Source organism: Myotis myotis, unplaced genomic scaffold, assembly GCF_014108235.1.
Source record: "Myotis myotis isolate mMyoMyo1 unplaced genomic scaffold, mMyoMyo1.p scaffold_m19_p_3, whole genome shotgun sequence".
Lineage (NCBI taxonomy): Eukaryota > Metazoa > Chordata > Mammalia > Chiroptera > Vespertilionidae > Myotis > Myotis myotis.
The window spans coordinates 144317784-144343243 of NW_023416335.1; the positions used below are offsets into that span (position 1 = coordinate 144317784).

At 38.0% G+C, this 25460-nt stretch overlaps 1 protein-coding gene across 1 annotated transcript in view; it reads right to left on the reverse strand.

The window, feature by feature from the left end:
- The window catches only part of TRHDE (thyrotropin releasing hormone degrading enzyme), a 390978-nt gene that overhangs the window by 275085 nt on the left and 90433 nt on the right, over positions 1-25460 (reverse strand). Inside the window, exon 3 of the mRNA XM_036300799.1 lies at positions 2540-2666. Coding sequence (XP_036156692.1) covers positions 2540-2666 — 127 coding nt within the window. The remainder of the gene's footprint in view (positions 1-2539; positions 2667-25460) is intronic.

Genomic DNA, 25460 nt, shown 5'->3' on the forward strand with positions numbered 1-25460 from the left:
CCCCTGTTGTCTGTGTCCATTGGTTAGGCCTATATGTTAGCATATAAGTCCTTTGGTTGATCTCTCCCCCTTACCCCCACCCTCCCCTACCTTCCCTCTGAGGTTTGATGGTCTGACTGATGCTTCTCTGTAGATGGAAGGAAGATAGGGAGGGATAGAGGGCGGGAGGGAGAGAAACCATTTTAGTTCTGAAGGTTTCGTTCTGAAGTTGATATCTATGATACCTCTACATTAACAAAGACTGAGTTGATTTCCATGGAACTTATGTAAAATATAATTCATCGTGTACAGTGGAAAGTAAGAATTTGTCAAAATGCTTCTGTGCTTAGGAATTTTTATGGAGGAGGTATTTAGAAAGCATACTTATAAATCCATTAACATATAGATCTAAATATCTATAGATACATAAAGTAAGTAGAACTTTAGGAGAAATTTTAGGAAGTGCCACAGGCTATAGTAACTCCCCCAGATACATAAAAAGAAGTGTGCTGGGGTGAGTCAAATCATTCTGTTGTACACACCGGAAGGTAGCTTAACAAGTAAGAGTACCAGCGAACAAAGCTCTTTTCTGCAGATGAAAGCCTGAATGGTTCACTTGTGAGTGAAATAGAGGACTGGGGATGCCTCCTGCTGCAAGCTGACAGCTACATGGAACCCCCTGAAGTTATAAATTGAATTCCTCCACTAATTACTGGTCTGAAGGGGACAAAGATTCGCATTTTATTTCTCTTGCTGAACTTGCAGCATAAGCACTTGTGAATTTTACATTAGGGTCAAGCTGGGAAGTTCCCAGTCAGTTTCACTTGGAGTACAGAACAGTGTCACCTCCCATGCAAATGAGGTCAGGTATTCTCCCTGCCTTGGGTGCCTACCAGGGAGATTTCAGTGTAATGGATTCCAATAGGGAAGTGAATACAGAGAAGAAAAGAAAGAAGACAGAAAAAAAAAACCACATAGATCCTATTTGAGATACAATTTTGTTAAACATTTGAACTTATATATTATGGATTCTAAGAGCATATATTTGAAAAAGTCCTCAGAATTTCATAAACATCACTTATTAAAATTATATGCCACACCCATTGATCCCAATATCAACTATTCCATCTACTCTCTGAACTACACATTGTAAGACCAATAAAGCTACTCAGCAGGCAGGTGCTTTAATGAAATAGGCCCAGTTCTCCTGAGAGGAGAGCCTGTGGTTCAAATGCTAACATTTTTGATCAGATAAGTACTTTATTCTTGCCAACAAGCAATCACTTTTATGTGGACGCTGATAAAAATGCTCTGGGGAAGGAAAAAAGGATGGGGAGAGGGGAGGGAATAAAGGAAGATAGTGATGTAATCTTTCAAAACAGGTTTTCTGAGGACAAAAAAATAACTTCAGCATTTCTAATGGGTGACATGCCTTTTCTAATTTCCTGGAAAGTCAGAGTCCGTTCCCCTGTAAAAGCAGTAACTTTAGCCCTGACGGGTTTGGCTCAATGGGTTAGAGCTTCGCAGGTTCAATTCCTGGTTACGGGCACCGTACCTCGGTTGCGGTTTCCATCCCCAGCTTGGACTGGGTGCGTGTGGGAGGCTCTCTCACATAAATGTCTCTCTCTCTCTCTCTCTCTCTTTCTCTCTCTCTCTCTCTCTCTCTCTCTCTCTCTCTCTCTCTCTCTCTCTCTCTCTCTCTCTCCTGACCTCCTCCCTTCCATTCTGTCCGAAAATTAATGGAAAAAATATCCTCAGGTGAGGATTTAAAAAAAAGAAAGAAAAAAAAGCTGGTATACCAGAGAGTAGGAGAATCCTTAAAAAATAAAAAGCAGCAACTTCATTTAAATTAGGATAACAAAATCCATCCATTTATTCATTCAACAAAAAATTATCCAACATATCTCTTTGTAAAAGAAGGAAATGCAAGCATATTCATCATGAACACAACCTCCACCATTAAAATTCTCCTTCTCTCTTGATTTTATTCCATTTACCAGGACTTACTTGAAATGTGACTGAACAAAAATAACCGAAGGGACAACGAATACACTGAGATCTGACATCTGGGATTAGGAAAGAAACAAAGCAATGAGTAGACAATATTGAATAGGTCTGGAAACCATAAAGACCTACCTTGAAATCCCAGCTTCTTTACTTATTGGCTGTCTGAATGAATGGAAGGCTCCTGGGTCTCAATTCCCTTTGGTGGAAAATGTAACAGTAGCCTACCCACGTAGCAGCTGTGCGGATTAAATGAGATGCTGACAAGTACCCCTTCCCAGGACGTATTACACAAACTGTAGCTATGGGGGGCTATCTTCTGGAATCCAAAACTTAGATAATGCCATTCTTAATTCCTATGAGCACTGTTTGGCAAGCCTCTAGAAACACTAAATTTTATTTTACCTCTTCAGAAAAAAACTATTTTCATGCTTATCGTCTTTAAAATATATAACCCTTGGAATTTCCGTGCTTCTGAATGTCTCGAATAAATGCATGAAGAAGAAATTCCACCTTCTTGGACCCCTTCCAGTAAAATAACCAAGACAATTCTTACCTAGTTTGGGCAAGGAGTAGGGCACTTTAAAGTAGTCTTCATAAAACTCTATTAATCTCTTTGTTATATGGAGAGCATAGTCCCCGGATCCTCTTCTGATAGCGTCGGGTCGTGCATATAATCGTACCTAATTAAAAATATATATAAAAGTTACTTTAGCCTTTTGGTACTCAAATTTTATCTTGCCTGCATATATGAATCTACACAAATCACTTCGCTTCCTACAGAAATTAAACAGCATTCTTGTTCATATATCAAAGCATGCTGTGGCTGAATGAACCAAACTCAAGCAATTAAAGTAACCAAGTTGAGCAAGTCACAATTTCCTCGCTTTACAAGAAGACATAGAGAAGATTTATACAGCTTGCATCAAAATAAGTATTCAAAGTTATCACTTACATGTGCTTGCTAGAGATAGGAAGGTACGGCGGATTAGGATAATGGTTCTCTGACTATGCGGAAAGTAGGCAGGATATGGTGGCTCAGCAGGAGAGAAAATTCATGGTTTGTTAAAGACACATTGCATCCAGCTAGGAAAGCATTACCGAGCCGAACAGAAATATATGTTACACTTCCTTCTTTTCTTTGGAACTAACTGTCCTTATTCCCAATATGCAAAGTAGGAATAGAAAATGTTTCATGTCCATAAATGATTGCCATTCTGGAAAGCTGTCTTCAACTCCTCCAGGCTTCGAAACCAGCTGAGGTCATTCATATTTCTAACACAGTCCGGATACTTAATATTGATTTTTAAATCAAGCATTGTATATTATCTAGTCCTTGGCCAAAAAGGAGCTAGAGGCAAATAACATAAAACTGAACAAAACTAACAACTATACAGAAAAGGTTAAAATGAGATTAGTTTTCATAAAGCTTTTATAAAGCTACCCAGCATCTTTCTTTCCAAAGGCTAAATCTATTTTTCACAGATGTGGTCCCTAATCCTCATATCAATTCTGTGAATAATAAATATGTATTCTGTGGAGCTGTGACGAGCACAGCAGCCTGGGAGTTGGCTGCTAGTCCTGCTCTGTTACTGACCAAACCGAGTGATATTGAACAAAGTACTTAACCTCTTTGGGTCTCAAGTGGTCTCATTTATAAAATAGAAGTGTTGGCCACCAGCTGGTTACTAAAGCTCTTTTCAGTTCTAAAACAGATTACTTCCAATCACATTTTACAGATAAAGGAGTTTGTGTTCTTTTCAAATCACTGAAAAAAAAAATGGTTTACTCGGTTTGTGAAAATGGATATTTATATTCAACACAAAGACCAAAAAAAGCTGTACTCAATCGTATAAAAATTGATTAGACAATCAACTCTTTACTATCCTGGCTTAAGGGGAGAGAACATATGTCAGAGATGTGTTTAATCAAAAAGAGTAGAAAGTTTTAAAAAAATACATTCTGCTTTATGTTAGAAAGTCCTCTAATTCAATAAGATATCTACTAAATTCAATAAATTTATTTACTGAAATTCCCACCCACCAACCAAATCGAGTATCAAATTTAGTTGACAGTCACCTACAGTTTAGGTTGGTGGTGTAGACACCACGTACCACTGCAAAATGTGACACTTTTAAAGAGAAAGTTGTTACCATTCCCTGCCCCTGACATCACTGCTTATAAACATGCAATATGTTACGTATAAGTTCCCAAGAAGCAGACCCCAAGGAAAGGATGAGTGTGCAAGTGGTCTACTAAGGAGGTGTTCTCAGGAGAAACCTACAAGGGAGCCCTGGGAAGCAAATAAGGAAGAATAATGAGTCAAGCAAAGTGCAATTTCAGCTGAAGTCCTGAGAGCCTGATCCCACAGGGAGCCCTGGAGTATAACATGCCCCGGTGAGCTTGCACTGCCTGAGGCACGGCAGCTAGATTCCCAAACTCCTGCACCTCAGTCATTGGATACTGATTACCAAGGGGAAGGCATCCATGGACTGGCCCAAGTATAGTCCCTTGAAGAAGATTTCAGGGACAACCTATTAAGAGCAAAGCAGTGAGAGTTGGGGTATAGGTGCACCAAACAGGAAAGATGCCTGGGTATCAGCAGCATACACCACATACAGTAATCATTTACTCATGCATTCATTCATTCATTCAACAAACATTATTTGACATCTGCTTTGCAACAGGCCTGGACTAAGCATTTTTAACTTGGTAGTGAATCAGACATGTTCTCTAATTAAAGGTGGCACAAAGCATTATTGAGGGGAGGGGGCATGGAGAGAGAAGCAATGTAATCTCCATTCTCAGAGAGTTTTCCATTTATTAGGTAAGTTAGATAATAAGGACAATGATAAATACTATGTTAATGGTAAACTCTAAATGACAAATGGATACTCAGGAGAATGGACATCTTTCAGAAGATTCAAGTTTAAAAGCATAACCAGGACCACTGCAAAATGGTGCAGCAAAAGGACACTAATTTCACTCCTAGGAAGCAGCATTGATTTTGGTAGAAACAGCCACTCCTATTAATCAATCCTACCAGTTAGTCAAGCTATCTGTAGACCAAGACAGGAGAAGCACAATTAAATTAAGCTGGTTTTCAAGATTTTATGGAAATGATCCAATCTGAGTGAGAAGATAAAACATACACACGCTTAGCACAGTGTCTTCTTTTGTTCATTCAGACAAGTATTGCACGCATGCTGTGTGTCAGGATTGTAGTAGAGAATAGAAATAAAACAATAAAAATTCTTACCACAAAATGAATAAGACATTTACTCTTACTGCTCTTAAGAGGTTCACAATGTGTGGGAAAACAAACAAATAAATCAACAATGAAATACATTGTGAGAAATGCAACATGTACTCTGCCTTCCCTCCCATTGGAAAAGTTAGGGAGGCTGCACTCATAAGGTCAAGCCCTCAACGTTCTATCCCCTCTTGTCTCTTCAAAGATGTTCTCAAATGCTTCTCTTTATCCCCCATATCACCAATTTATATCTCCATGTTGCATAATTTTCACCAGCAAACAAGTAATCTGTATTGTTTCTTACGTTTAAAAACAAAATCTTTGCTGACCACAGTTCCTCAGCTATGTTTTCCAGCAATGCTCCTTGAAAGTTTTTTTCTTCTATATAGTTAGGATTAGTATGTAAGTTAACATCCAAACTGAAACACTTTTAGAATGAAAAGGATCCCTTAGGTGTAAGTAGGATGGTTGCCCACTTACACTCTATGTCTATTCTCTCTTGAATTCACTATAATGAAGCTTTGATTCCCACCTCTCTCCCATAACTGCTCTCGCCAACATCACTAAAGGCTCCAGGATGCCAAATCCAACAGTCGGTTCCAGTCCTCAACATGCATCACCTATCAGCAGAATTTGGCACAGTTGATAATTTCTCCTCCTCCTAACACTTTTTTCACTTGGCTTCTATCTCACTTTCCCTTCTATCTGGTTGACAATTCCTTCTGTCTCCTGGCTGATTTCTCCTTATCCTCATCCATCTTTCTCACTTAATGTTGGAGGGTTCCAGATTCCATCAATAGATATTTTCAATTCTCTGTCTACACTCAGTTCTTTTGGTGATGACATTTAGTCTCGTGGTTATAAATGTCACTTAGATGCTGAAGATTTTACCTCATTACTTCCAGACTCCCACACTCATTAATCCACCTGCCCACTGGATGTTTCCACTAAGATATCGAAGAGGCATCTCAAATGTAACATGTCTGATATTACGCGCGCACACACACACACACACACACACACACACACACACACACCCACCCCTACCTGCTACTCCAAAAGTCTTTCCATCACTTGCCCAAGCCCAATGCCTCAACACTATTTTTTCCTCTTTTTTTTCATACTCCATGTTCAATTGGTCATGAAATCCTTGTGGATCTACCTTAAAAATATATTCAAACACCAACCATTTTTATAACCCCACCATTACCACTCTGCTCCAAGCTTCCTTTCTTTCTTGCCTAGATGAGTGCTCTAGTAGCCTACTAATGTCTTGTTCCTTACTCCTTAAGTATGTCCTCTACGCAGCAATGAAATGTTCCTGTTAAAATGAACATCAAGTCCTATCACTCTTTAGCTTTCCTCCTCCAGTGGCTTCCCATCTCATTCAGAGTAAGAGGCCAAGTTTTACAAGGGCCCCAATATATCCCTATAAAAATGGAATCCTCTTTATCTCTCTGACCTCATTTCTTACTACTTTGCTCCACACTAACCTTACTCTATCCATACACTAGCTTCCTTTGCATTTTGCATTCCTCAATCATGCCAGATCTCCCATTAAGGCTTTTGAGTTTTCCCCTAGATAGCTCCATGGCTTGCTCACTGTATACCTTAGATACTTCTACAAATATCTCTGCTTGCTTAGACATCTTCCCTTCTACCCCAGAACTTTCTATCCTCCTTCCTTGTTTTATTGTTTCCTGTAATATTTATCAGCATTTAGTAACAGATATGTTTTACTTTCTCATTTTGCTCCCTGCTGCCTTTTCTCCAAGAATGTAACTTGCATGAGGGAAATAATTTTGACCTATTAGCTCTGACCATGAAAGTGTCATTTTTTATGTAGGTCAAAATAGGTTGTTTTGTTTTGTTTTAATTTTTCTGTCAAGTGCCTGGCACATAGTAAGCAGTCCATACAGTTTTCTGAATGAATGAGTGAATTTCATAGGTATGTGCCGGTCCTAAGGAGTATACAATAGGAACCCTTTGATAAGACTGTGGGATGGGATCCTCAGGGGAGAAAATGTTTCAGCTAAGTCTTGAAATTAAGCTGAATGCATTAAGCTAAATAGAAGGTAATATCCTAGACCAGTGGTCGGCAAACTGCGGCTCACGAGCCACATGTGGCTTTTTGGTCCCTTGGGTGTGGCTCTTCCTAAGCCTTAGGAGTATCCTAATTAAGTTAATTACAATGTACCTACCTATATAGTTTAAGTTTAAAAAATTTGGCTCTCAAAAGAAAGTTCAATCGTTGTACTGTTGATATTTGGCTCTGTTGACAAATGAGTTTGCCGACCACTGTTGGCACCTAGATCAAAGTCATATTACGTGCTTAGGAAAAAATGCTGACCAAATAATTAGTGACTTTAAAGGCAATAGTAAATATTAGAACTTAGTTATAACAGTGGTGGTGAATCATTGGGGGATATTAAGCCAGAAAGTGGTAAAATTATTTTTGCATTTCAGAAAGATCACATCAGTGACCTATGTTAAAGTGAACTGAAATATAGAGAATTGCTTGTTAAGATGGCCCACATCTTAACAACATTCGAAAAATGAGGAGATATACAGTGATAGGTGAGACCAGAGAAATAAAGAGACTTCAAATCATATTAAAGAAAGGTCTGTATATCAAATTGTAGAATATTAACTTAATACTACAGGCACAAATAAGTTATTTAAAGATTTTTAAACCACAGAATGACATGATCAGAATTTAGTTTTAACAGATTACATCAAAAGCAGTATAGATAATGGATTAGTAAAGGAATAGAAACACATAAAAGGAAATGAGTTAGACTATTGTAGAAGTACAAGTGAAAGATGGTGGTTTGGACTGGAGAGATGGCAGTAGGGATGCCGATAAATGGATGAACTTATTCAATTGGTCCTAACATTCTACTGAATGAGCCATTTAGCTACTAAGTAAACCTAACTGTAGTCACATTCTCACTTAAGAGCAGTCATTCACTTTATCTGTACCTGTCTCATTCCAATGCCCTGTTGGAACTAATGAGACCCAATTGAAGGATGGAGGGTGGGAGGAGTAGGGGGCAGAACCCAAATTATTTCACAAACTAGGTAATTCCTATGAAATTAATCAAGAGTTTGCTGTACAATAATTCATTTTATACTGTTAAAAACACTCACAGTTGTTTTTCTTCTTTTAGGTTAAATAGACTCTACTTAATCATAACATAAAAACTAAATCTTCATAAACATAGTTATCACTCAAAAGCATTGAAATATAATTTTATTACACCTGCTTATTTGCATTTTCTGACATCCCATGATAAGAGCCCAGCTCTGAAAATGTAAATTGCTAACCAGGTTTTATCTCTCCCTCTGCATAGCTTCTCCCAACAACTGATATGAACCAAACTGCCCATTTAGACCTGCGAAAAGACATTACACAAGGAACTGGCACACTGGGAGGTGAGACTCAGCTTTCTCGCTAACTACTGTCAATTTTTGAAAGTCAGTTAACTTCTCTGGTCCCAGCTCAAAGTTCCTTTCATCACACTAATTTGCCTAAATTCTTCTAATGTAGTCCCCCACTTATTTTGAAAAGGAAATAATGAAAATGTTTTTCTTTTATCTTCACACTAGAGCAGTGGTCGGCAAACTGCAGCCCCTTGAGTGTGGCTCTTCCACAAAATATCACGTGCGGGTGCGTATGTACAGTGCGATTGAAATTCCGTGGCCACACTGAAGGGGCCAAAGAGCCGCATGTGGCTCGCGAGCCACAGTTTGCCAACCACGGCACTAGAGGCCCGATGCATGAAATTCATACAAGAGGAGGCCTTCGCAGCCCCGGCTGCCTCAGCCCTCACATCCCCTGCTTTGTCCAGAAGGTCATCTGGAAGGTCATCTGGATGGTCATTCCACTGTTTGGCCATTTGGTCGATTTGCATATTATGCTTTTATTATTATAGATAGTTTTACTCCTTTGCATTTTTCACTTTCCTTGAAAATGCATACCAACTGCTCAGCTACCAAACTCCATCCTTTATTCTTTTAAAAAAATCTTTATTGTTGAAAGTATTACATATGCCCCCATTTTCTCCCACTGACCCCTTATTGTCCCCCCGCTCCCTCTTCTTCCCAAGCCCAGGCCTCCACCACCCTATTGTATGTATCCATGGGTTATGAATATAAGTTCTTTGGTTGATCTCTCCCCACCTACCCCCTGCCTTCCCTCTGAGAAGCTGAGAGCCACTTCTGAGTCTGCAGCTGAGATTCAACAGTCTGTTCCATGCTTCTGTGTTTCTGGATCTATTTTATTCTTTAGTGTTCCTCTTTTTTCCCCATTAACCACCTGTGACCTTGGTACTAATTAGAGAGAAATAACTGTGATAGCCAATATGGAATAAAGAGGTGACTTTAGAAAAATATCCTCATGGCACCACCCGTGTGGTAATAGATCACAGTGATGAACTAAAGTGTAGGAGCTACATGTTTTTGATCCCTTAGAATAGTTAAACACCCAAAATAGGTGTTCCTAGGGTAGGTCTATTGAACCCAGTGGCCTTTACTCTGTAATTTCATGAATTCTCTGTATTTAAAGTATGTTTCATCTTTTTATAGAATTTTAAGTATTTTAGTCACTGAATGGGGAAAAACACTAAAGGCAGATACCTTCAATCCCTTCAATCATCTCACTTTCTCACAAAATCAAGGGTGGCCATTAAGTTTCAACTATCCTGACAACTAACAGTGGCTGCTTAGAGGGCATGTGGGAAAGAATCCTGAGATCATATCTGCACTTGGCAGAAGAAAGTGCCAAGATCCGTGAAATGCCAGCTGCACTCTCAAGGGTAGGAGAGATGGCACTGGTGTCAGCTATTTGCCATTATTATGATAGAATATCCTTTGGGAGAGAATCATAATGGAAGGGAACTTCAGACAAATTCAAATTGACTTTATCTCTGATAGCTGTGCAATTTAGAATAAGATATCAAAGACAGTTTAAGGATTTCATCAATGGGAAATTCATCTATTCAGTTGCTATTCAATGAGCATCTATTAATGGTCAGGCCACTATTCCCCTGCTGAGTGGAAAGATAAGCAAAAGAGACATGTGCTCTTCCAAGGAGCTTGCAGTCCAGTGGGGAGATAGAGCAACAAAGTCTTATAACTGAGAATAGCAAGGTGGACCTCATCGACGCTGGCTCTTCAGAAGTCCTCTCCATAGCAATAGTGATTAAGTGGATAAGGACAGAGCACCTTGGAAGTAAAGGAAGGCAAGCAGTTATTCACTCCTACATCCAATGTTTTAACTTCCATTGTATTAAAGATTTCAAAGTAAAGGTAAATATATATATATATATATATATATATATATATATATATATATATATATATATATACATGTAAATGTAAACAACTATGCTATTGTCAGAAATATAAAATCTTATACTAAATAATTTTGGAGGTTTTCTTATAATAATTTAAAATACTTTATAGATTTTCTTATTCATCATTACAAAATACATATACCATGAGTATGTAGTTAGTAGTAAATTATGACTTTGTAGATGAAAAATTTGAAGGGTTTTCTATCTCATTGAGTCACTTGCAAGGACAGTGAAATTAAATCTCTGTATCTACACCCTTTCTTCTAGACTGGATCATTTTTGTGTTAAAAATAAATTGTGGTAGTTCCTATATAATGATCTGAAACTGCACCATACAACAAAGAGGAGAAAAAATCATTTACAACAGTAATACGCAGGTTAAATAAAGACATGAATAACACTTTCTCTGCTTTGATGTTTGTAGCTTGATGGAGTTAAGTTAACTAAACCTCTGACTTGCCAGAGTTGTTCTCTGAGAAAATTTTATAGGGCAAGAGTACATTGGGAACTTTGGAGGACATCATAATTATTTTGTGGCTTTAAAATATCACCATAATAGCAATAATAAGCTTACTCTTCCTTTCACCTAACTGAAACATTTTCACCAGAGAAAAATCAGTGCCTTTCTTTGATAACTGCAAAAACAGTGATGTGTTGTCACTAAATTCTCAGCCAGTAAAGCTGAATTAATCCGCCTATGTGACTATAATTTAATTTGGAGGGTTCTTCATACCAATCAGTAAACAGACCTGGCCAGGGAGAGGGAGCAGGTGCTTTTTGGCACTAAGACAAATACATTGATACAAAGAGGAAAGAGTGTTGTAAACAAGAAACTAAGCACCCAGGAGTATTCGTGTAATTTAAATTCAGAAGATAACTTATTTTTCTATTCTGCTAAGCAAAGAGGACATAAGTACACACCAAACTCTGACAGAAGCAAGGACGCCCTGTGCAGTGCCTTGAGCCCAGAAACACAGAGGAGGCTGGCGGGCGGGGGAAGGAGCTGGCTGGGCAGGAGCCAGTGCTGCCCCCCAGGAGACAGGAACCTGCGAAGGATCCTGACCTCTCGGGAGCGGGGCCTGCATGTTCTGCTTTGAGAAGCCGAGAGCCATTTCTGAGTCTGCAGCAGAGCAACATGATTGAAGATGACAAAGGGAGATTATTTAGGCAACAGATTTTGAGATGTATTGAGACAGGGAGGCCAGTGAGTAGAAAAGCATAATACAAGTGAAAAATGTGTTCTGTGGCTTTTATAGCGACAGCAGCCAAGAACAGGCAATCTCCATCCCTGTAGTCAAAGGGCTCGTTCTGAGGAGGAGGAGAATTTAGAATTGGGAATGGATGAGTAATAAGGTCCCAGTATAAAGAAGGAATCACATGGTGATAGCAAAACCACAGCTACCTCAACCCCTCTTTCCCTCCCCCATCTTACAAGTTCAGGCTGCAGCAACAAATGTCAGAGCCTCTCCATGCGTCTCACCTTGGAATCCACATGACAGCTATTCTGAGAACAATTACCTAAGCATCCTTAATGAGGTCTACAACCAGCTTTATACTAAACCCCACTTCATATCAAATGCTGTCATAAGGAGACTCCAGAGTACTGTCACTCATAAAGTTGCCCTACTGGCTTGTCCCTGCTTGTGTTATATGATCTCCCTTCTCTCTTCAAAGAATTTAACTAAAGGTTCATAAGAAAAATGTTTGCTGAGAATTGTGAGACAGGTATACTACATACTATGGGGTTTCTTGGGGATGCAGTGGCCTTTATTCTATAGGCGCATAGGCTATCTATGTTTGAAGCATATTTATCTCAACTCTCTATAGGACTTTAAGTTCTTTAAGCATTGGGTCTGTCTCCTCAGTTTCTCTTTTCACTCCTCACTGTGTCTAAAACAGTGGCTTTCATCCATTGGGGACTGACAACATGTTGCTGACTCCCATAAAATGGCAATAAACTTGAAGGTCCTTGTCTGTGCCAATACGAAAATGCTGTTACAATAGATTGATTGCGTCTTCCAACTACATTTGGCTTCAGGCATGGAAATTGGTACTGTGGCAACTTGTATGGTGTTTTCTTGAAATCACTTCACATTTATTTACTAAACACAGCATTTACTACTTCACTGTGGAGTTTACAAATTCTACTTACTTTTGGGTACTTCAAGGAAAGGGCAAGGTTTTGGCATAATCACACTGCAGTTGTCACATGTTTCTTACATATATGAATAATGGTCCTCAAAGACACCATGCCCCAATCCTTAGATCCTGTGAATGTTACCAAAAGAGACTTCGAAGTTTTGATTAAATTAAGAATTTTGAGATGAAGCTATCATCCCGGATTATTCGGGTGGACCTAAGTATGATTACAAATGTCCTTAGAAGAAGGAAGCAGAGGGAGTTCTGGCTACAGAAAAGGAGAATGCAATCCGGATGGCAGAAGCAGAGAGAAATGTAAAGATGTGAAGGAGAAAGAGGCCATGGACCACAGAATGCAGTTTTGTGTGTGTGTGTGTGTGTGTGTGTGTGTGTGTGTGTGTGTGTGTGTTATTAAATTTACTGGAGTGACATTGGTGAATAAGATGATGAGGTTTCAAGTGGACATTTCTCTAATACATGATCTGCAGTCTTAGAAGCTGGACAGGCAAGGATCAGATCATCGAGCGTCCAGAGAGAGCCAGTCCTGCCAACACCTTGGTCTGAGTCCTGCAAAACTCATCTTGGATTTCTAACCTCGGGAACAGTAAGAGAATAAATCTGTGTTGCATTAAGTCGCAAGGTTGTAGAAACTTATTACAGCAGCAGTAGGAAATGAATAGATTATCATTTCCTATCTTCACACTGTTTGTTTTGTGTTAGATTTGCAGCTCCTTATAGGAGCACATTTTGTATTTCTTTTTTGTGCCTCTCTGTCTGCGGTAGATATAATTATTTACAGCTTTCCAACTGCCAATGTTGGCACACCTGTTTCACTCACAAATATTATTACCAAGCACACGACATATCACTGCACATAACTGGTGCACACACAAAAAACAAGATAAATGACCGAGGAAAAGTTAGAATCATCTACAGGATTTTTTCTCTAAGTGTTGTCCTATTACGCTTTGCATCGAATTCGCCTGGGACAATTGTGTAAAATTCACATTTCTTGGCCTCACACTCCAGAAATTCTAAGTCCTCTTTCACAGGTGGGGCCCTAAAATCTCCATTTTTAACAGGCTTACCAAAACTACTACCCTAACATCACCTGAAGGGCCTTTTGTTCACTCAGTCCCACAGCAAGCAAACCTCAGGTCTAGAAAGAAATATTTAGCAATAGCCTAACACATAGGAAAACATATATCTTTATTCCTTAAATCTCTTTCAACATCACAGTCTTCAATGAAGATACATTCAACATGGCCATTATTATTTTTTAACTCTAACAACTAATCTTTCTTTCCCCTGCACGATGAACAATAAACAACAGATGAGTCAGATCCAATGTCTAGAAGCCAGTAAAAGTTGTTTAATACTGTCACAGCCCATAGATAAAGCAGCACCATTTACTCCTTCTCTGGGATAGACTACCTTTTTTGTAGTAAACTGAACTGCAGGTTTTTTAAGCAAGATAGAATAAATTTGAGAATTTCGTTATTGAGCTATCTGTTTTATGCCTGGTCGGATTCCTTCAGCAAGACTGACAGCCAAGTCCATCTCTTTGTAAATACCAGAGCTCGGTGCTCGGTTGGATTCAGTTTCAATTTGGTTTGGCCCATCTGTCCTTTTATTCCCTCATTTCCAACTACCTGCTGACCTCACTTCTACGTATGTCACCTTCCCCTCCAAATCAGACACTGCATCCTGCCTGCTCCACCCCTCTCTCCTGTATCTCTCACTAATGCAGACACTTTCTGCCACCCAAGGCAGAACTCAGAATTCATTTGTTCACTCACTCACTGAACAAGTATTTACTGGGAACATACTCTGTGCCAGGCCCTCTGCTGAGTGCTGGGGATAGAGAAGTGAATCAAACAAACAGAAATCCCTACCATAGAAAGCTTGCATTCTGGTCGCTAAGACAGGTAAACACAAACAATACAAATAAATAATGCAACACAAATAATACATATGAGCAATATACAGTATGATAAATAACAATAAGTATTCAACTTAAAAATACATCACAGGGGGTTAGAAAATTCAAAGGTTAGGGAAAGCCTCACTGAGAAAGAAGGTGATACTTGAATAGAAGTGTAAAATAAGTACTGGTAAGGGTGTGAAAAATGGGGATATAGGTTTCTGGGGAGAATGCATTCCAGGAAGAGCTACTTATAAATGTCTTGAAAACCATCATTTCAGTCTTTAAGCCTCTCCATTCAACTCTTTCTTTAAAGAAATTACCAAATATTCCAATCATATAGAAATTCTATAGAAAAGTCCAGTACAAAAATACATTATCCCTATCCCCCCAGAAGATTTAAACAATGTTGACAAATGTTGACAATTTGTCTACATTTGCTTCATATATTTCTTTAACCATGTAAAACATTACAGTTCTCTTGAGGGAATACATCCCCTTCTTCCCACTTCCCTGCCTCTATAGAATTAACCATGGCCATGGAGTTCTGGCTTCAGTATATTTCCAATTCATGTTATATTCATCCTTCAGTTTTACTGGGTATTATCATTTACTGGGTTATATTCATCCTTCAGCTTCTCTGCACAGGAGTTATACCAACTTACATCCCACCAGCAATGTAGGACCATCCTGCTTCCCCACGACCTGGCAAAGCTTGTATATTGAAATGCTTGTTGATCAATGGGGATGACATGGTGTCTCATTGTTCATTGTAATTTGAATCTTCCTGGTAATGCTTATGTGGAGCTTCATTTCATATGTTTGTGGGCTTAGGTTTTCCTCTCCTGCAAACTGCCCTGTCCCTTTATCTGTTCTCCCACTGAGTTGTTTACCTTTTTCCCCATGACGAGCAATAGGTCTCTGTATATTCTGGACGGTAATCATTTGCTAGTGCATAATCTGAAAAAAATTTCTCCCAGTCTGAGCTGGCCTTGCACATATGTCCCTGATCAAATAGAATTTACTTTTAACTTTGAATGTAGTCAAATATCAAATGTTCCCGTCAGGGATTGTGCTTTCTAGGTCACGGCCCTCCAGGTCCAAATATATTTTTCGTATATTTGCTTCCAAATTTTTTAAACGTTTGCTGTTCAAAATCAGAGCTTTAACCCCAGTGGAATGTATTTATGTGAATGATGTGAAATAGCAATCTCATTTTATTTTGTTTCCATGTGGATAACCATTTGTCTCAGTATTGCTTGTTGAAGAGTCTTGTCTTTCCCACTGATGCACACTTCCCCCGTCATGTATGGTACTATGTTCTTATATATGCTTGGATCTCTATGGTTTTCTATTGGTCAGCATGTCATCATGCCAAATAGCACATCATCACTAAAACTAAGTAAAAATGTGAGGGCTAATAATGCCAGTACTTTTCCTTATTTTTCCCAAAACTTTATTATTCTATATAAATTTTAGGCTCAGTTTCCATACTTACACACAAAATTCTGTTGGAGATTTTGCAAAAATGTTCCCTAGATTTGCATGTTATTTTGACATCTTCAAACATTAGGTCTAAACATCCATGTCCATGGAATGTTTCTTGATTATTTTGGTTTGTTACCCACTTTGAAGTTTTACTATTTCCTTTATATAAACCTCATGCAACTCCTATTAGATTTCTTCTAGATACCCTATGATGTGTTGTTACTGTGAATGAAATTTGAAAAATCATATTTCTAATCTATTATTTATGATATCAGTCACTTATTGATTTTTGCAAGGTAACTTTGAAAACAAGCCAACTTTCTGAATTAATTCTAATAGTTTTTTGTGGTTGTGTGTGTGTGTGTGTGTGTGTGTATGTGTGTGTTTCTGTTGGGCTTGTCTCAGTTGGGATTTCTAGAACAATGCCAACTAGGAACAGTGAAAGAAGACATCCTTATCTTATTTTTCACTTTATTTGGAATGCTTCTACCGTTTCACTACAAACTATAATGCTTGCTGCAAGATAAGGAAGTTCCCTTCTATTCATTATTTGCCAAGAACTTATCATGAATAGTGTTGGATTTTTCTAATGCTTTCATCACATCTATTCAGACGATAGATTCCTTCTTTTTCCCTGTGTTCTGTTAAGTAGTGAATTATAGTAATAAATGTTCTATTGTTAAATTGTTTGCTTTTCTCTAGGGTGCAGGTGGGGGAAGACAACCTAGTTATACACGTTACAAAGCTTTTCTTTTGTTTAAGATAAGATTTAACTACAAAAAAAGTCTAGTAAACATCTGTCACCATACAAAGTTGTTAGGATGACATTGACTATATTCCCTATGCTGTACTTATCCCCATAACATTTTTTATAACAAAGGTTTATACTTCTTATTCCTCTTCACCCCTTACACCTTTCTCTCCGTCTCCTCCCCTGGAATGCATCCACCCTCATCAGTTTGCTCTCTGTATCTGAGTCTGTTCCTGTTTTATTTTATTTGTTCTAGGTTAAATTTTCTCCTTCCTGGGGTATATCCTGTAATCATTCTTTTCACAATGGTCTATAAACAGAAACCTCTCCCAGTCCTTTTTGGCTAAAAATGTCTATGTTTTGCCTTAACTTATAATTAATAATTTTAATGAGAATGTGGAAGACTAGGTAGGCCATGACATTAATTTTCTCTCAACATTTTGAAATTATGTATTACACTATCTAGAACACTGTTTTCACTAATGAGAAGTCTACTTGTCATTCATTTCTTAATATGTGATCTTTCTTTCCTCTTTGGTTGCTTTTTTAAAACATGACTAATTTTAAATTTTCAGAAAGAAGCAGATATAACAGTGTAATAATCCTGTATAACCATCTCCTAGGTTTGACAATTATCAAGTAGATGTTTCATCTGTATCTTTCCCTTCCTTTGCTAAAGTGTTTTTAAGGAAATCACAGACATGACATCATTTAATCCATGCTCTATACACCTCCAAAGCTGTGTGTCTTTTTAGGTAACCACAATGTCTTTATGCATCTCACAAATGACCTCTAGCTGCTTATAAGGCTTTTTTCTTTGAGTTTGGTGTTTCTTAGTTTTACCACAACGCATCACCCAATGTGGCTTTGTTTTTACTTATCTTCCTGGGGTCATTTTTTTTATCTCCCCTATATCTCACCTAATTATCCCAAATCCAATCCATGACCAAGCCCTTTTAATGTTACCTCTTTAATAGATTTTTAATCCATCACTGCTTTCCATATCCACTGCCATCCAAGTCAAATGATACCATCTTTGTCACCTGAACTACTGTAATAAGGTCATAACTTCTCATATGTATCCTTTCCCCTCTTTATCCAATCTTTGCAGTGCAGCCAGAGGTTCTTTTTACTATGCGTATTTGATGATAAAACTTCCATCTTAAAACTTTCATTCTCTCTGAAGAAAAAGGCCCAGGAGGTCTGTGTGGTCAATCTCTAACCAGCGATGCATAAGCTGTTCACTTCATCTTGACATCTTCCTTAACCTCTACTCTCTACAACATCCCTGACCCCTTCCTAATTAACTGTTACTAATCCTTCACTTTTCCCATCCCTTCTTCAGGGAAACCATTCTTAGAATCCAAATCTATATTAAGGTTCTGTTTCATTCTTTTTAAGTAAGCTCTCAGAGAGCATACTTGGAATAGCAACTTTGAACCTTCCCTTTGCTGGTGTGACTATTTGATTAAGGTCCCTGGGACAAAGAATTCCATGAAAGCTCCTCATTGTATCCACCAGATCTAAAAGAGGGGTGAGCACAAAGCAGGAACTCAAATTAGTATAGAGTATGAGTCACTAAGACCAGAAAACATGTTTAATTCACTTTTGTATCTCCAGTTAACTGACCTACTACCTATATGTAATATGTATTTAATTACAAAATAAGAAATTGGGAGAGGGAACCTAGTTTTGATTGGCTCCCACGTGCATAGAACTGGGTTGACCATTCTTCTTAATTTCTACATTCATTCTTTCTTCTAATATCATCTATCTGAGTGCCTGCTATGCCCCAGGTACTAATTCAGGCAAAGGGGATAGAGCAATAAACATAACAGACTAAATATTGGCCCATATTGAGCTTATGTCATGCCATGCTTTCATCAGTGATCTATGAAAGTTTCCTCTTCCATTTTATATTTGATTTTTACTATTGCTTTCCCCTTCATTCCCTATTCCCAAAATCATTCCTCTCTCCTTGGTAACTACACTTATGTAATTTCTATCCAACTACCATACTGTTTCTACATGTAAGCATATCTAGGAAAACAAAGAGTATTATATGTATGTACTTAATTTTTTAATGATATTCAGTTACAGTCTCATTCTGTTTTACTTTTACTGTTTGTTTATTTAATTAATTCTGAGATGAATCCATGTTTCCAAATATAAAAAGTAGTTCATTGCTCCTGAGTATTCTATAGTGTACCTCTTCACATACCAAGGTGTCCATTACTTTAGAAAAGAACTCCTATGGCACTTTCAACTTCCCACTGCCCCAAATTCAATGAAATAAGCATCGCATGTCTCCATGTGCATTAACGTGACAGTTTCTCTCTGGCATATGCCCAAGAACTGGCAAACATCAGGATTAGCATACCCAGTGTCCCTGAGAACTGCAAGCTGGTCTCTGAAATGGACACAGCAGTTCACGCTCCCACCAACAGCGGGGAGGCTCCCCTCATCTTCCCATCCTCACCAGAATTTGATATTATTGAATTCATATTTCTGAGAATCTGATTGCTTTAAGGTATTATTACATTAACACATATTTCATTGATAATGAGTGAGATAGTCTCCATCTACATAAGAGAGATCTGAAGCCAGATTTCCATTTAGTACCCAAAGACAGTTGCTTCCTCTGTAAAGTAAGGATGATAATAATACATCTATTATGAGAAAGTAAATGCTTAAAAATTAAGCACCAAGAAAAAATCTAGTACAATAATAGTGCTCATAAGTATTTGCTATTATGATCATTTCTTATGATTATTTACCATTATTTTCATTCAATATTCTCTTCTGTAAATAGCCCATGTATACCCTTTAACAATTTTTCTTCTATATTTCCTATACAGTTCTTTCTGGCTTACATGAGCTTCTTGTATATTCTGACTATCAATCCACTACAAATGTGTTTAAATGAGTAAGTGAGTGAGTGATCAGAGATTACACATGACAGTTTTCTCTTGCAGAACTTCAGCTATTTACTCTTTCAGTTCACTGCCTTCCTGGGTCATTTTGTGAACAAAATGTTGAATCTCAATGTGTTTTTTATCTGGTCAATAAATTTTAAATAAAATTTAATTTATATTCCATTTTTCTAAGTCAACAATACACAAATCCACAATCGCAGGGAGAAAAAAAACCACAGCTCCACAGTGGAAAAATTAAACAATTCTATTTGTGGATTTTATTGGACTTTTTTTTACAAAAAGATAAAGTACAAAGAACGAGGGGTTCTGTCAAGTCTTCTCAAAGACGAGTACTTTGTCTCAATTTCAAACTCAGTATTCCACTAGGTTAACTTCTAAAATGGACTGCCAAAACAGCATCATTTTCTGCAAGAATCCAAAGGAACTGCGTATCACTGTTAAAGGGCCACTTTTAATAAAATCCTTCACAATCATTTATAAAAACACACAGAAAGTCTTAGAAAATTTCAAAATAGCACACCAATAAATATTCGGTAAGAACCAGTGTTTAAAAGAAATGTATGTAAAGAGCCCTATGATTGTAAGCATTTTCCTAGCTACTAAAAACACAAAAATTGATAACAAACTTCTCAGCTTAGAGCTACATAGGAAGTCCATAATGTCTATATCACATGTTTAAGCAGAGATTCAAAAGTATCAACAAAGAAAAAATGTGTGTCCATCTTCAACATGTGCATTTATATAAAATGGGGAGGGGAATCGCAGCTGGAAATTAAAAAGAATGGCCAGTCACCACCACTTTCACTGCCTCCTGGGTAGCTTTCTAATACCTGATGCTGTCATACAATTTTTACTTTTATTTTTAATGGTAAGGTTATGGTATAAATAAGAATTCATAAGTTGACAGAGAAATCATCCTGGCAAAAATAACTTGTTTCCAAATGCATTAGTGATGTTCTAATTAGATTAAAACAGACATAATTAAGAAAACATTTGGCCAAATCACTCTTTTGTCCAGATTCATTCAGTTAATATTGAACACACATCTATTGGATTCTGGATTTACAATTAGGAGCAAAAACTCACAACACCCCCTAATGTGTATGATTCACCAGGGAAGACAAATGTTAATGTTAAAATCACACAAAGGTGAAATTGTTCCGAAGGACAGGAACATGGTTACTGTTACTATGAGAGTCTATAATAAAAGAATCTAACTGAGTCTGGAAGATCAGAGAAAGTTTCCCTGAGCCAACACCTATCAGGGAAAGAATGAGTTAAGCTGGTGAAGGGAACAGCACATTCAAAACTCTCCAGTGGAAGAGAATATAGTAAAGCCACAACTATGGCTGGGATGGAGGATATAAAAGAGAGATGCAAGATAAAGCTGGGAGAAAAGAGGGGTGTCCACAGTGTGCCTGGCTATTTGGCTATCCTAAGTGTTTATTCTTTAAATAAAATGGAAAGCTATTGATGGGCTTGAAGAAAGGAGGCTCCAATGCAGAGAATGAATTGGGAGAACAGTACGAATGGAAACCAATTATAAAAATGTTTCCACAGTCCAAGTGAGAGATAGTAGTAACTTGAACTGAAGCGGGTATTAATGGAGATCAAAAGAGGTGCAGGGACTCTAGAGATATTGGAGAGGACAAATCAATAGGCTGAGATAGGAAAGGATATAGGCAACAAAGCCTCTTTCATAATTCCTCCAAGAATCTTTCTAGGCTTTGTACTGCCTTCTGTAATATGGCTGCCCGTCAGTTGCATCTATGCAGGTTAAAAAGCAACTACACTCTTGCAATTGTGTGGGTGCCCAGGCAGCATTCTTGCATGCATCCATTAAAGAAATCGTTTCAGTGCCATTACAATAAAGAACAGTTTTAGTTGTAGATATTATGTAATCCACACTTCTGTAACATGGCAGAACTAATTTTCCAGACCAACATATGATCCTACATAACCCTGTGGGACATAACTTATTTTCATTGCTGTTAACCTTGCAGATTATCACCCATAGGATGCTTGCTTCCCAGGGCTCATTCTTTTCTAAAGATTTGTTCCAGTTCGTAAAATATTTTATTTGCAAAACCTGTAGATATTTAGAAAAATTTGTAACCTTTTCCTCTGGATCTCCTAGGAGGTGAACAACATGTATATAACAGAAATACAAACATGTTTAAAGGCTTTGATACAATTTAATTGTATGTAAATGGCTGGTTCTCCTTGACTAGGTTTGGATTCTTTCATTATAGACTCTCATAGTAACACTGCCCATGATCCTGCCCTTCAGGGTACTTTCAGATTTGTGCGTTTTTATCATTAACATTTGTCTCCCTTGCTAAGCCATTAACCACTAAGGATACTGTGAGTTTTTGTCATTTTCTCTCCCAATTGTATTATCAGATTTATTTGTTAATATCACCTCATATATTCTTAAAACACACCCAGTTTTAATTTTTAGAATATATCTATACTCCCATTTTTCTATCTTGCCTCGTTTCTTATGATCAATTTCAATAAGGGAGTTTGGCACCTGGAAGATTCAAACTTAACCAAATAGAACCAGCCATATCAATCACCTGCTAAGATTCCTGGGCCCATACATCAGCACAGGCAGGGACTGGTTAAAAACATGGACTTTGGTATCAACCAGATACTCTACCACCTACCAGCTATATGACTTGGGCAAGTTATTTGACCCACATAAGCCTCAGTTTCCTATTCAAAAGATTATAGTAAAATATAGCATGCTCTACACTATATTGTGTAGCATAAGGCATATGTTTGGATATAATATATAAAGTGTGTGGCACAGGGAGATGTGTGGGAGCCATCACCATCACCACCATGGTCACCATTGATGTTCCCTGCTTTTCTCCAGATGTGGCCATCCACCAAAGAGGCGTGGCTGCCCACCAAAGAGGGAGGAATGTTTAAGAGGGAAAGGTTGTGCCAAGGATCTTTTCACTCTTGGCATATTGAGTAAGTCATATAGCAATTAAAAATAAATTTAAAGAATTGGGTGAGTTCAGCAAGAATATATGGAGAGGGAACAAGGCACAAAGTGATGTTTGCATATGTCTGTTGAGTACATTCAGTGGAGTAAGGTGTAGCCCTGAAGAAAAAAGCACTTGGGTATGGAAAATGGTCTATCCTACAAAATAGAGCAAAAGGATGACAGCACAGATTTTAATCTAATACCTCTGGATTTTATTGCCTTTTATAGTTGTGTAAACACAAGCACATTCTGGTTTATAACTAATAACCATGCATAGAAATGCATGACGGCTATTACCATTTTACAGAGGAGGCAAGTAAGCCTCAAAGAAGTGACTCACTCACAGTCATACACCTGGGAGATAATGGGCCAAGACCTAAACCAGGTTTTCTCACTTAGAAGTCCATGCCCCTTTTCTACATCAAGGATCTATTCTGGCCACAGAGATCCATCAAAGGCCCCACAGTTCAGCCTTCTTTTACCAGAGCTACACATGGAATTAGGTAGCACCACAAATAACCACTCTCCTAAACAGATATTGTTAGGCCTCAGTGTAAAGTAAGCAGGGTCTGTTGCTCAGGACACATAAGGGTATGTGTTTGTCTACAAGCCAAAGCATGCCAATTACCTTGTAAGGAAATCCTCTTCCTCAAATTAAAACAGAGGGGTGGGGAATGAATCGCGCTCACATTCATTGTTTCCAGGCATCAAATAAAGTCACTCTAATATCAGCATTACTGGCAATACTCTTTTTGAGATTGCCATGAAATGCTCAGAAATCTCAGAGGCATAAAGAGCACCTATTTGTCTAATAAGGGCAATAAAATAAAGTCGGGCAGATTAGAAATAAAACTAAGTATTTTCATGACGAGTGCAGAATATTTGTATAAACACATCAATTATATATATACGGTTAGCATTTGAGGAATGCAAAGATATTCTTTGGAAAAATGATACAAGTTCCTGCTTAACTCAAATTTATGTATGAGAAGTCATCACTACGGTATAAAATCCATACCAGAAATGAAACAGGATTACATCACTGACGACTGCTAATATTAATGGACCAGTAGGGACTACATTCCCTGAAGCTAGAAACATGTCAGAGAGGAAAGACATACAATTCAGCTTGAAAAAGCAAAATCCATTAACCATGAAATAGGGAAACAAAAAATCAAACTTTCCATATACCATACCCTACTGCAAAGAAATCTATTAGCGAAAAAGACCTCTGCTAAACGAAAATATTTTCAACTCAAAACAAATATAAAAATAAATTATTTAAAGTCAAGAAAAATTTCAGAAAATTTATACAGTTGATATTATTTTGGCCATATAGATCCATCAAAGTACCAACATACTCTCTGAGTGAATAGATCTCCATGGAATGCATGTTGATGGGAATGCACTTAAATTCATTTTTTTTTTTTTTTAGTTTAAGAACATATGATACTAGCTACCACAAAACTGATGAAAAGTGTTCCAAGTTTTTGTTTCCATCGTGAAATTACTCCAAACAACATATAATCTGGAAAATAAGTCCTAGCCTCTCTAACAAGAAGAATAGGGCAAATAGGGAAGGCAGGTGGGTAGGAAGAGATCAAAAAACTTGTATGCCTAAGTGCATAACCCAGCGACAAAGACAATAGGGTGGTAAAGGCCTGGGGTGGGCAGTGGGGGTGGCCTGTAATGGGCCAGTGGGGGGGGGAGGGGACATCTGTAATACTTTCAATAATAAAGATCTCATTTTTTAAAAATAATAGGACAAGAGATTTGACCCCTTTGATATACTTAAATGTGTTAAGGTTTATCATGGCCCCTTGAAAAATGTTTTGAAAATAGTACACATCAAAAAAAGAGAAAGATGACCTGAATCAGAGAGTTGTTCCCGTAGCAGGACTCCTAGATGGAAAAGATCAAGGCCACCGTCAGGGATCAACATGATTAACTGCTTTACCAGTTGTCCAGAGCGATACAAAAGAAGGGTGGCATAGCACAGACACTCAGAATTAATCTGACAAGCAGAGGCTTTCTACTACTTTAATGAGCTTAAAGCAATAAATTCCAAAATGATTGGCACATATAAACTTTTAAAAAGTGGATCAACTGCTGAAGGTGATCTTTTTTCACACAAACAATAAAGCATATGGGTAAGCAGCCTCTCTAAGATGGTCCCCAGTGATCCCCGCCTGCTGGTATTTATGTCCCTTGCACCTTACTCTTCTAGCTCGCTCGTTCTCATATAGCCAGCTTTCATGTTGAGTTCCCCTATGGAGAGGCTGACATGACAAAGAACTGAGGGCAGCCTCCAGCTAATGCCAGCAAGGAATTGAAGCCTTCAGTCCAACAATTCATGAAGTGCTTAATCCTGACAATATCCACTGAGTGACTTGAAAGGGGCTCTTCCCCCAATAGAGTCTTGAGATGACTACAGCCCCTGCCAACACCTAGATGGTGGCCTCGTGAGAAACCTTGAGCCAGGGGACCCAGCTAAATTGTTGACCCACAGACACTGTGAGATATTAAATGCTGTTGTCTTAAGCCACTAAATTGTTGAGAGAATTTGTTACATAGTAAAAAATAAACTAAAATATTCAACATCTTCATGAATGGCCTTATCTTTGAATACAT